At 41.4% G+C, this 13,254-nt stretch overlaps 1 protein-coding gene across 8 annotated transcripts in view; it reads right to left on the bottom strand.

Annotated features, from left to right (window-relative positions):
• ANKRD44 (ankyrin repeat domain 44) overlaps nucleotides 1-13,254 on the bottom strand; it is a 192,358-nt gene that overhangs the window by 103,171 nt on the left and 75,933 nt on the right. For all 8 annotated transcript variants that reach the window (XM_089519513.1, XM_089519510.1, XM_089519512.1 and 5 more), the window contains exon 3: nucleotides 7,547-7,625. In XM_089519513.1, the coding sequence (XP_089375639.1) occupies nucleotides 7,547-7,625 (79 nt within the window). The remainder of the gene's footprint in view (nucleotides 1-7,546; nucleotides 7,626-13,254) is intronic.

Raw genomic sequence — 13,254 nt, 5'->3', positions numbered from 1 at the left:
CTGTAAATCTTTCCAAGTGCTCCTTTAAATTAAAAAAACCCAACAACAAATACAAAGGTTTAGAAAGAAGTTCTCTTTCTACTGTTTACACTGGTCATGTCCACCCACTTTATCCTTTGAAAAGTATTGTCTAAGAAAAAAAGGGGCCATAAGAAATTAATGAAAGTAATATTGAATTGCTGGTTTGACAGAGAGAGGATTTGCTTCTTTCATCCAGCAGGCCACTGCAGGAAAATATATATATATGAGTCATAACCTTGGGCTATTCCAAGAGGGTATATGAGCAGCAATGTGTTCTGTGAGTAATGATGCTTCAGAGATTTTTAAAAGGACAGCAGCCAGAATACATGTACAAGAAACAGCATCAGTCCCCACATCCACCCCACGGTTTGCAAAAGACCCCATGAAACATCATGGTGTCATGTTTCTTGTTCACAAAAGAGGTGAATCATTCCACCTGCACCTTCACATAGAGAGTGTGAACATATGCCTTCAAGTCACCTGTTGACTTATGGTGGCCTCAAGAACTTTTAGCCTACAGTACTTGGTATTTCTTGGTGATCTCCCATTGAAGTATAACCAGGGCTGACCCTGCTTAGCTTCCAAGATCAGATGGGATATGGTGCCTTAGGGTATTTAGGCCACAGCATGCAAAAGGTCTATTTTAGTAAAAAGGTAGACACATTTTGGAATTAACAGTGGCAACCACTGACTTTGATATTAGGAGGACAGTGAGTGCGCTCTGGGTTTGAATCCAAACATTCAAGGAGCTATCCAATGTACTGGGCCCTGTCCTCAAAATAGGGTCAGTATCTTGGGTAGTTCCTTTAGCATTTTGAGTAAAGCTGGAACAGATTCACCATTCCATTGGCCCAGTACTAGCCACCGCTGACAATTATGTTTGAAAATAGTATCATTTATTTTCACTTTGTCCATTCTGTCAACAACCTGGTGGTGGTGGTGTACCTTCCAGTCATTTCCAACTTATGGTGACCCTAACACAAGGCTGAGGCTTTGTATGACTTGCCTAAGGTCCACCAAGTGGGTTTCCATGTCCCAGCATGAATTCAAACCCTAGTCTCCAAAACTGTAGTCCAATGTTCAAACCATACACCACACTGGCTTTCCCCTAACAATTTAGATAAGTGTTTAAAAGATAGTAACTCATTTTGCTAAGAACAGAAGGCATATTGGTTGAATACTTGAAGAAACTGGACCAACATACTTCCCCCTCAATATTACAGACACACTGCTCAACTCCACAACATGACTGTGCCCCACTCACATACACACACATTAGAGGAAGCTAGATTAACTGGAAAAATATCAAATCCCTATTTAGAATCATAAAATAATAGAGTTGGAAGAGATCGCAAGGGCCATCCAGTCCAACCCCCTGCCATGCAGGAAATCCAAATCAAAGCATCACTGACAGATGGCCACCCAGCCTCTGTTTAAAGACCTCTAAGAAAGGAGACTCCACTACATTTTGAGGGAGTGTGTTCCACTGTCGGACAGCCCTTACTGTCAGGAAGTTCTTCCTAATGTTGAGGTAGAATCTCTTTTCCAGTAGCTTGCATTCATTGTTCTGGGTCCTAGTCTCTGGAGCAGCAGAAAACAAGCTTGCTCCCTCCTCAATATGACATCCCTTCAAATATTTAAACAGTGCTATCATATCACCTCTTAACCTTCTCTTCTCCAGGCTGAACATCCCTAGCTCCCTTAGTCATTCCTCATAGGACATGGCTTCCAGACCCATATATTCAGAAAGGGCTACAATGCATCTTTGTAAGGAATAGTGTACATTCCTCTGCCACTTAGAATGGCTAGAGAGCCACTACTAATGTGTCAACATGCTTAGAGAGCAATCTCTGCATGATTGAAGGAAATCTGCAAATTGGTTTTAGTTGTTTTTTTAATGTATGAAAATGGCTCTTGTTCTTGTTTTTTGCTTTGATGACCTTCTGGAAGCTAACTATGCCTAGAGGCCAAAGGCCTAAATCCTTTCTACACCTTCTGTTTCTTCCTCCTCCTTCTAGTCTGTTCTTCTTCCTTTTACTGCTCTGGGTATGTGTGTATGTATGTGTCATAGGTCACCTGTCCACTTGTGGAAACCCCATGAACTTCACAGGGGTTTCTTTTAGGCAAGGAATCCTCAGAGATGGTTTTTGCCAGTTCCTTCCTCTGAAATATAGGGCCCAAACAGATAGGTCAAAATAATGCTGCTTCAAGTCACTTTGGAAGTATGCTGTTTAAATGACACAAGCATCTTAATAGTCCAGAAGCTGTGTGCTAAAGCTGCACTTCAGTCCTGAGGACTGGAGCGTGGCTTTGACATGGCTTCCAGCCTCTTAGGATGCATGCATCATTTAGAACAACATACCTCCAAAGTGACCTGAAGCAGCTTTATTTTGGCCTGTCTGTTTGGGCCCATAGTCTACAGCACCTGGTATTCACTGGCAGTTTTTCATCCAAGTACTAACCAGTGCTGACCCTGCTTAGCTTCCAAGATCAGAAGGCATTTGGTGCCTTTAGGGTATTTAGTCCCCGCTCTGTTCTAGGGGGCATTATTTCTGTCCAGAAGAGAAAACAGTTTGAGAAAGATGTACAGTACATAAGAAACTACTTCATATCAGCTCAAGCTATTAGCTCATCTAGGCCAGTACTATCTACTCTGAATGGCAGCACCTCAATTAACTCTCAAGAAGAGGTTTTCTCAACAACTACTTCATGCTCTTTTAACAGGAGTTGACAAGGACTGAACCTGAGATCAATGAGCTGTCATCTCATATCAAAGCAATAAAAAACAAAATGTGCAGAAAACCAGGAGGCAGAGAGGATTCAGTACCATGCTACATTTCTGCTTGAACTAATTCCACTCTGCACTTTGCAACTGTAGTGAGACTTGAACCAAGAACTTAGTAGTTTATGCTCTCAACCACAGCCCAGTGCCAGGACTCCAGTGAGGGTGACCTCACTATACAAGTCAGGAGACACACACTTTCCTGCTCACTCTCGCATATATATAAACCCATAAAGCAAATGCCAATCATTCTTCTTATTTTCTCTGAAGTCATTCATAGAGAAGGACTTTGAAGTCTGATTAAGGACATGGTTCAGGTCTACAAATATTGACCTTGACAAATCATTTAATCCACCTTAAAACCCTTTATGCAAGTAAAGCAGATAAAACCAGAAGTCACTTGACTGGCTTATAATAATAATGTGCATACACATGCACACTACACAAGCCAGTCTCAAGTGAATTCATACGAAAATCATATTGTGACATATCACTTGCTGCTCCAAACCTGAATTTTCCTCCAAGTCCAATTGGAAAAAAAGTTTCATTAAATCTAAAAACTGCATTGGTCTCACTCAGGCCTAACCATACTTGAGGTATGTCTCTATGTGTAAAAACATAGTTAAACAGTGGCTGTAAACCAGACTTGGGGCCCTTTCAGACTACACACTTATAACAATATGATTCCAGTTTTTCTGCCATGGCTGCATCCCATGGGCTCCTGGGGTTGGCAGGTGAGGGGAAGGGAACTCTGGAATCACCAATCCTCCTGTGGTCCTTCTGAACAGACTACAAAACCTAGGACTCCATGTGAGGTAGCCATGGCAGTTAAGGGGGAATTATAAGTGCTGCAACTGTGAAATGTGAAAGGGCTCCTCAGAAGTAGAACTCTCTCTAGGATGCTGGCATATTCTCTTGTTCCAGGACCCCCCTGTGGGTACCAAAATCCATGGATGCTCAAGTCCCATTAAATACAATGGCAAAATGAAAGAATCCATGAATATGGAGGTCTGACTGTACTTTTATGCACATTAATACCAACTAAACTACATGCTGCTAGGGTGGCCTTCCGGATGGTTTTGGATATCACTAGCAAACATTGCCTTCCTATTTCACCCTACATTACTCCCTCATTTCCCCCATTTTTTTCAATTTTTATTCTAAAATACTGGGGGCACATTGTAGGATATAGGGTCGTTCCAGAATCCCCCAACTCCTGACAACTTTCTTCTTCTTAATTTTCAATCTACTTTGTGTTCAAGGTGTTCTGTGTACTTGCCTTGGTTTGCTTGCTATGAGCCCAAAGGTTTTGGATTTTTCTGTTGTTTTTTGGGTACCTCTCTTTTGCACTTCTGATCTTCATCTTACTCTATGTATTGTGACCCCCTCTACTCTTGGTTTTACCTGCTGTTAGCTACTCTGCCCTTCCAGTCCCAATAGACATCATCCACCATTGCAGGCTAGTCATGGAATAAATTTATATACGTTATGTGGCCTTCAATATTTGTATTGCATAAAGCAGGGGTAGGCAACCTTTTTGAGCCGGGGGCCGGGTTGCTGTCCCTCAGACAAATGGGGGGCCGAAGCCAAAAAATAAATAATTAAATAGTTTTTTTTTTAAGAATTTAAATAAATAAATAAACTGGGCCAAATGTAGGACAACATTTTCAAATGGTGGACACTTTTTTTAAAAAGTGGAGGACACGCAAAAAAATTTGCTGATTTTTTTAAAAAACGTTAATATAAATGCATGTTTCTGAGGCGTCTATAGACAATTGCCCCCCTTGCCCCTGCGCGTGAGAGGCCAAAGACCCCGGTGGCAATCGGCAGCAGGACCGGGCTGGGGCCGGTCCCAAGGCCTCGCTGGGCCGCATCCGGCCCGCGGGCCGCAGGTTGCCTACCCCTGGCATAAAGAAATCAGGTCATGAAAACAAGTCATATTTTGAAAATGTACAACTAACAAGTGTTTCATAAAAGGCCATTATGATTCGCCTGTGCATTTTAAAGGGTTTCATTTGAATCATTATATCCCTTTATTATTTCACAGCTGTAATCGATTTCCCCACCCAAAACAACCATGGAAGGGAATCGTGCTGGTAGGGTTGCACATATGCCCTATGGGATACAGCTGTTTCTAGTTAGATTATTACAATAATTAAAATAATGTTTATAGTGTAAATGAATGTGCTTTGACATTCAACACCAGCCTTCTGGTTGCAATTTTAAATATCTGGTCTTATTTTGGTAGTGAGAACTAACTGATGACCACACATTAATTTGCCAGGGTGCATATGAAATGAGGCCCTTTAATGAACACCATACATTGCTTGTGCTTCACCAGCTCCCCTGTTGTTATATTCTATTGTTATATTCTAGTCCTAAACTTTTCAGATTTCCTTTCTACTGCCTTTCCTTCATGCAGCTAGCCTCATTAACAAAGTAGCAAGAGCTGGACATTTTATACAACTGATAGAGAATGCTATTGTCATAAAGTTTTTAAAAAAATAATAATTCCACTTTAACTATATAATGCACAAAACACCAAGCTTTTCAAATATATACATCAAGCATTAAGAAACAGACAATATTGTACAGGGCCAGAAAAACACTATTCACTTAAACATGGTGAACCCTAAAAGCATATGCTTAATGCTTGTACTAAATGGCTTTCCCACATGTCCTCAGGTTATGTGAAAAGATTTTGACAAGTAAGAAAAAATGTTTCTGAAACCTCTGACAAAGCACACATAATTGTTCTAGCTGTGTTGTACGTCTTCACAGCAGAACGTGGTTTTGTAGATCTGCACCTGTATAGCATCAGTGAAACCTAGAGTAGACCGGGGGGGGGGGGCGCTAACTGTGGCCGTTCAGATGTTTCTGGCTCACAGCTCCTAATGGCCCTTACTGGCATAGCCAATAATGGTGGATTGTGGGAGCTGCAATTCAACAACATCTGAAAGGTCACATTGTCTCTAGATTTGAAATCTAGGCTTTCAAATCCCAGCCAAATTGTCTGCCAGTACAAATAACAGCCTGAATATTAGTACTACTTGGGAGGACATTACATCTGAACAAAACAGGAGAAGGGAACATGTGGTTTTCCAAGTACCAAAATGAGTACAACTCTCAGCAACACTGGCCTGGATGGGGCTTATAGGAATTGGAATCCAACAGCTTCTGGAGGACTAGTCTCTCGTCCTAGCAGAAAGGAAGATCTCTGTAGACATCTAAACAATTGCCCTCAAAATTGACTTTGCTATCACTGTCAGTGCAGAGGTTGTATGTGAAAGATGGGACAAAAGTCAATCCAGCCTAGCATTCTGTTTCCAATAACCAGTTCTCCCTTGAAGCTCGCAAACAGGGCATGGAAGGGTGGGGGGAGAATCAGCTTTCTACTGTTGCCTGCCCTCAGCATCTGGAATCCATGGGGTGCAAACTCTGAATATGGAAGATATGCACAGTTGGGAGATCTAATTTCCACAACTTTGCCTAAACAGATGAGATCTGAAACAATATATGGCTGTGCAGAGTCGTCCTGTGCAGTGTTCCAGCCATTCTAGTTATCCATTCTTTCCAATGGCACTGTTGGTCACTGCAGTTTAGCCACAGGAACAGTTAATTCTCACTGGGATGTTTTGGAGTTACCTCAACTCAGCCTTCCCCTTCCTTTTGGTAGAATGGAAAGCCTCAAAATACCACCTTCTCTTGTGTGAATAGTACAACTGTAACTGTGTAAGCAATGGCACTCACACCTGAGAATCAGAAACAAAGGGAATACTCCCCTTTTCAAAAGGTGTTGATAGGATAGAGGCATATTTCAATATTTTAGGTGTGTATCTACAATACACAGATATAGTAGTTTGATCTCATCTTAACCTCCCTGGCTTCATGGTTCAGGATCCTGGGATCTGAAATTTGATAATGGATACTTAGAATTCTCCACTAAAGAGAGTTATAGTGCTGTAGAGTTTAGGGGAGCATGTGTTAGAACACACTGGAAGAAAATTCTAAAGCATTTCACCAATCTACAAATTCCAGGATTCTGTAGGACAGAGCTCTTAAAGTGCTATTAAACTTCTGTAACTGTGTAATGTAAACACTTCTTCCTGGTGAAGTAGCACAGACACACTGTAATGCAGTGGTTCACAAACGTACAGACTACAACCCATCTGGCCAGCCTTACTACAGCTATTCATGCCTAGCTAACTTCCCACTTGGATTAGCAGAAACACTGTACGTAACTTTCAGCTAGTCCAAAATAAGGCAGGTAGACTGCTTAATGGATCAGGCTGACATGATTATATTATGCCAGTACCATCTGTACTAGCTACCAGTCCATTTCTAGGCCTGAACACAGGCTAAATTACCTGAGTTAGTGTATCTTTCCAGGTCATCATCCAAGGCCCTTCTCTTGAGCCCTCCACTAAGGGAGGGAAAGTGGACAGCTACAAGAGACATCTCTGGTGTTGATGTAATGATTTTTCTGGCACAAGATGATAACTGTTCTTAGTGCTTTTGCTGTGCTGCTGTTTTAAACGCTGCAGAGATTTCACTCCTTGCTGCACATTTTATTCTGGTTTTATTATGTGCATTCTCTACCTTGCTTAGCTTCTCTTCCTAGGGAATTGTGGTTATTGGACGGTCTTAAACAACCATAAATGAGCAAGCTAGCAAATAGAGGCATTTATGGCTATCAGTGATACTTTGAAATGAGCAAATATTGCTGTGGGAAGAACTACATACCTGATAAGATGAGGAGCTCAATGATCTCTGCATCCCCCAGGAAAGCAGCAACGTGGAGGGGGGTACGCTTTTCTGTGTCCTGAAAAGCAACAAATGGTAAAGCATTACTACCACAAATGTCACTGTGTGTTAACTAAAGACTTCAGGCTGCCATTGTAGCTGGTCTGGTCTTTCTGTCAGCTGTAGCCATGAGGGACAGAGGCAAAAGCCAGGCTTGGTTCCCTCTTGTAAATCTCTGTCAAAGTAGTATGACACACAGGGATAACAGACAGTGGCACCACTACCATGTTTCATTTTTTCCTCCCCACCATTCACTTAGCAGTGATGCACCTGTATTGTGTATTGCACAGTACAGGTGCAATTATTCACTAATTTCTTGAAGAAAGCAATGAATAATTTTAAGAATTTTCTCCTCACTAAACGTTTTAGAAAACTATGGTTTTCAGAAATTTTGCTATCAGGACTTTGTGGTTGTTGTGTTCCTTCAAATCATTTCTGACTTATGGCAACTCTTACAGAAGGAGTTTGCCTTGGCCTCCCTCTGAGGCTGAGAGAGTGTGACTTGCCCAGTGGGTTTCCATGGTTAAGCAGGGATTCAACCTCTGGTATCCAGAGTCGTAGCTCAGTGCTAAGACTATCACACTGCACTGGTCAGGACTTATTCTGCACATAATTCACTCATGTTTTTGTAGAGAAAACAGCATTTTCTATGCATGACATAGCAAAAATACTATTTTCTGCACAGTAAATGTTGTAACAGGGGGCTTATTCTGCACACAGTTTGCATATTTCCACCTTCTCCCAGTCATGTGGCCAGGGCTGGTGCCCCCATCACACACTCTTCCTGACTCTCCCTTAACCCCGCCTTATGATCTATCCAGCATGCCTTCAGTTTTTTTTGGTTTGGTTTGGTTTTTTGCCACTTTTTCCATGAAGTTCCAGGGCCCTGCTACCACCGTTGAAGTTAAAAGGAAAGGAAAGGAAACAATCAAACAAATAAATAAATAAAGGTAATAGTGAAGGGGAGAGAGGACAGAGGGTGAGAGGCACACTGACACCACTTGACTCACAATCAATCAATTGCCCTGGAAGTGACATTTTGCACCTGAGGACTTGAGTGCTTGCCAGATCACTGACAGCTTGTCCCCATCAGTAAAAAGGGACAGGTGAGCGAAAGAGCAGCTACACATCAGGTGAGGCACTGTGTGATAAGTATGGCCAATGTCACTTCTTTCATGGTGTAACTGCAGTTTAAAAGCCATGTGCAGTAATGTCTATAGTCCAAAACATTAATTTTTCCATGCTATTAACAGCAGAGTCTCCTCTGTCAGCCTCAGAGTCTTGGTTATTGCTCATCCTAGCAACATACCGAAGCCGTTTCCTCCCATCTTTCATATTTACCTTTTGTGCCTCATTAAGGGAGCCTGTCCAAGGCAACCCAGACTATGAAAAGCCAATGGTTTCCCCACCCCTTTCATCATTTTGCAATAATTTTGGTTGATTTCTTGAAATCAAATCCAGGCACTCCAGTCTTGGGCCTCTCATATTGTATTACCCCTGTGGGATTTTATATTGTAGTGCCAAGTACTTGGGGTTTTACTGCTGAGTTAACAAGTAGGTGGGAGAACACATTTGTAACCACCTCAGGCATATACTCTGTCCTTGATATGGTCCTATCTATTTATCGCTTTCAACATGAAGATCAGATGCCCACAGTTTACAGCTTTTTTATCTTGGCATTCAGGTTGGTTGCAGACAAATGTTTAATGGGTCAGAGCTGTCTGACTTCCTGCCAAAATTTAAAATACAGTATACATTTAGAGGTTTTATTCTTTTAGAGGGATGACATTTTTTTTTGCAAGTGAAAATAGTGCCTATGCTGAAGAGCTGTACAGGAAACAGGCACAGTGCAGGGATATTTAAATGCATAACTTCTTCTGTCACTTTTCCTATGGACAGTGGAGAGTCTGCTCCTGTATGTATGCATTCCTTAACACAGGCACACACCTCACTCCTTGAAGCACTACCTAACACATACACAAACACACACACACACACACAGAGAGAGAGAGAGAGAGAGAGAGAAGTACAAAGGGTCATTTCTAAAGTAATCACTATTTGCACTGTGCCCTCTGACAGATGTGTAAAAATCTCAACATATGCCAAACTTCTCTGGAGTTGTCCAAATCTTCACCTGTATTCTACCTGGAGATAAACAAAATTATAACAGCAACAAATCTAATTATGAAAGAAAAGACAGAGGGAAGAAGAAAAATAATTGCTTATGAGGCAGTTCACATGATGTCCACAAAACCTTGGCCTATCAAACTGAAACAAATCAGGCTTGGAGCTGCCAGTTTGGATAAAGCAAAGGTTCCACACTAACAATACTATTTCTAGATAAGCACTCCCCTCCCCCAGTCAAAGCTCTTTTGTAGGAATGATGAACTGTTGGTCCTTCGGGTGTCTGAAGTCCCTTGCCACTGGACATGCTGAGCTGGCCTGATGGACGCCGTAGGCCCAAATATCAGGATGGCCAATTGTTTCCCACATCTGTTCTGTCACAAAGTGCCTCTGCAATCCTGTCCCCACGAGGCTTCAGGTGCCTGTGGACAAGCCATTTGCGGGGTGGGGTGGGGTGGGATAGGACCTTTCCTAAAAGGATCTCCCCCTCCTCGTCCCTATTGCCATTGCCTATGGGTTTGCCTTCTCCCTTTGGATCCACTCTGAGCAGTTGCTTGGAAGGAGTGGACAGAAGCCAATTGAGACTTTTGCAACTTCTCCTCCTCTCTCATGTCCCTACCCATTTGCGTAGAAGGGATAGGTGAACAGACATCAATAACTATGTTCAACAGAGCTAGGGAACTTCAAGGATTGCTGCTCAGCTGGAGGCATAGACATTATAGATATAGGTATCCAACACCTTTGATCCCCACCACCATCACCTACACACACATATACCAGGCCTGCATTGTAGAGAAGAAAGGATTTTTTTTAAAGCAGTGGGATAAGCAGAAGAAATGTGGATATGTGGTATTATTCCACCCCTTTGCTGTTGTTTTCATATACAAAAGCTTTACAGATAAACTAAAAAAAGGTCAATTCTGGACAAGCACACATACTATCAGAGATCAGGATTGCAAAAAGCCACAAATACTGTCAGTTTAAAAAGTAAGTTGGTGGCTGCATTTACTACAAGGTCAGGAAGCCCCTCTTTCTGGCTCCTCCAGAAATCTAACTGGTGCAAATATTGCAAGGCACTCACAACATATAAATTATCTCACTAACATATTTTCACCCCTGTAAATAGCATATTGACCTCAGATTCTCAAGAAAATAAACTACAACAACATGATGGGGGGGGGTGTAAAAGGGCATGCTAGGCTTGTTTAGATTAACCTGCATGTGAGAATCAAGGAAACTAGGTACATTCCTACTTTCTAGACACTACCCATGTCTAGAGTGCTCTCTTTAGGCTGGTTGCCACCAAGGATGGGACCAGCTGGTGAAAAGTTTCTGCTTCAGAGCCTATCAATCCAACAACTTAATAGGAAAGAGGAAAACCTTCAGATGACCAGGTGCCATTGATGACTTGAAAATTTAACAGCAATTCTCTGAACTGGAAACTAACTGGAAGTTTGTGCAGATCTTTTGACTCAGCTAAAATCATAGCTGTACTTAAACCCAGCCTTCAATCACAGAAGTCAAGGTAGCAATCCAAAGGTTCTAGGGGAACATTTTTTTCCAGTTACTGAGCAGACCAAAAATTTCTAAGCTCCATTAAAGTTGCTACACAAGATGCCTCAGAGCATACACACACACATATATATATACACACAAAGCCCAAAATATGGCATTAAGGTTGTGGTGAGGTCATTACTTAAAAATTATATTATACATGCAAACACCAAAAATCAATGTTATTATATTGTAGGAGTAAAGGAGTAAGAGGTTTTTACAGGAGTAGGAGTAATATTAAGAAAAAATATCTTACTCTAGAGCAGGAAAGGAGCAACCCCAAAATCACCGCTACTCCCTACCCCTAGTTTATATATATATATATATATATATATATATATATATATATAGCTAGCAATAGCAAGTACATTTCTATACAGCTTATCAGTGCACTTAAGCACTCCCTAAACAGCTTACAAAGTGTAAGCTAACTGCCCCCAACTACATAGGTACTAGGTACTACTGGCTAGTATTGAACTCACAACCTTGTGGTTTGTGAGTGAGCGGCTGTAGTATAGGTATTTAACCACTGCGCCACCAGGGCTCCTATTGAGCCACAAGGTCTCCTAATCTAGAGGGGGGGGGAGCCTATAACTGCCTTGTTGAAACAGTTTCACTGGCTATCAGTTCATTTCCAGGCACAATTCAAAGTGCTGGTCATGACCTATAAAGCCCTATGCAGCTTAGGTTCAGACTGTCTGAAATCTGTATCTCTCTATGTGAACCTGCCAGAACTCAAGGGAAAGCTTTCTCTCAGTCCTGCCTCCATCATAGGCTTACCTTCTCAAAGAGAGCCTTCCCAGTGGCTATTTCCACTCTCTGGAATGCCCTTCCACAGGAGGCTAAGCTGACTCTTTATCTGCTCTTCTTTCACCAGCTGGCAAAAACTTTTCTTTTCAAGCAGGTCCCTGAAAGCCAAGATGACTATACTGAGGCTGTCGTGCTTTGGCCATATCATGAAAGGGCAACAGCTCAATAGAAAAGATGCTGGGGAAGGTAGAGGGAAGTAAAAAGAGGGGAAGATGAATAGATTCAATCAGGGAGATCATGAGACTGAATTTGCAGGACCACAGTAGAGAGGTGGAGGATGGGGGACTTTGGAGACGTCTCACTCACAGGGTCACCATGAATCCAAGTTCACCCAAAGGCAGTCAACAACAACAACAAAGGTTCCTCATTGGGGGTGTTTCCTGTGGTATGTTTTTAATAATTTTATATTTTTAGCATAATTTTTTTTAATGATTTTACTTTTTTTTCACTTGTTCTATTAATGTGCTGTTTTAATTGTGTTTTTAAAATTGTATTGTTTTGTTATTGCTGTTTTCAAGCATCTTTGTCAGACACTTTGGCTCCAATTTGGCAGAAAGGTAGCATATTAAATAAATGAATGAATAATTTTAAAAAAAGCTCTTAAGGGAGAGCTAAAGCAACCATACACTAATGGAGGTTGTGGATTTTAACTAGAGTCTAATCTATAGTAATTACAAGTTACCAAAATCTAAACTAAGGGGGCGAGGAGGAAGTGGCAAGAAAAGTATGCTGGTAAGGGCATGTCTCTCAGTTCTTCTCTGTTTTTGAAGGACTCAAGTTCACACAAATGCTCTAGGGAAAAGAACTAAATTGGACAAGAGGGGAAGGAATGCACACCTTGTTAAGACAAGTAGGTCAAGTTTCAAATACAGTCCTTAAACAAACAGAAAAGATACGCCCAACACAATACATAGCATTAAACAATGCCAATGATGTATTTATTGAAGGAACAGGCAAGATTAATTTGAATCTTTGCTTCATCCTTCAACAAACTTATCTTTTCCGTTGCTTGTCTTTAAACAAGAGAGCATTATAAAAGACAAAACTCGTGCACTAGGAAAGCTATTTTTTTTTGCTGAGCAGAAGAATAAGTAATGACCTTTATGAGCACAAGGCAACAGCACTGGATATTTCAATTGTCTAAAAGACATCCAAATCTT

Source organism: Sceloporus occidentalis, unplaced genomic scaffold (genome assembly GCF_023333645.1).
Source record: "Sceloporus occidentalis isolate IW3139 unplaced genomic scaffold, rSceOcc1.0.p SCAF_4, whole genome shotgun sequence".
NCBI classification, from domain to species: Eukaryota; Metazoa; Chordata; class Lepidosauria; order Squamata; family Phrynosomatidae; genus Sceloporus; species Sceloporus occidentalis.
The sequence above is the reverse complement of the archived record's forward strand: the minus strand, read 5'-3'. Positions and strand labels throughout refer to the sequence as shown.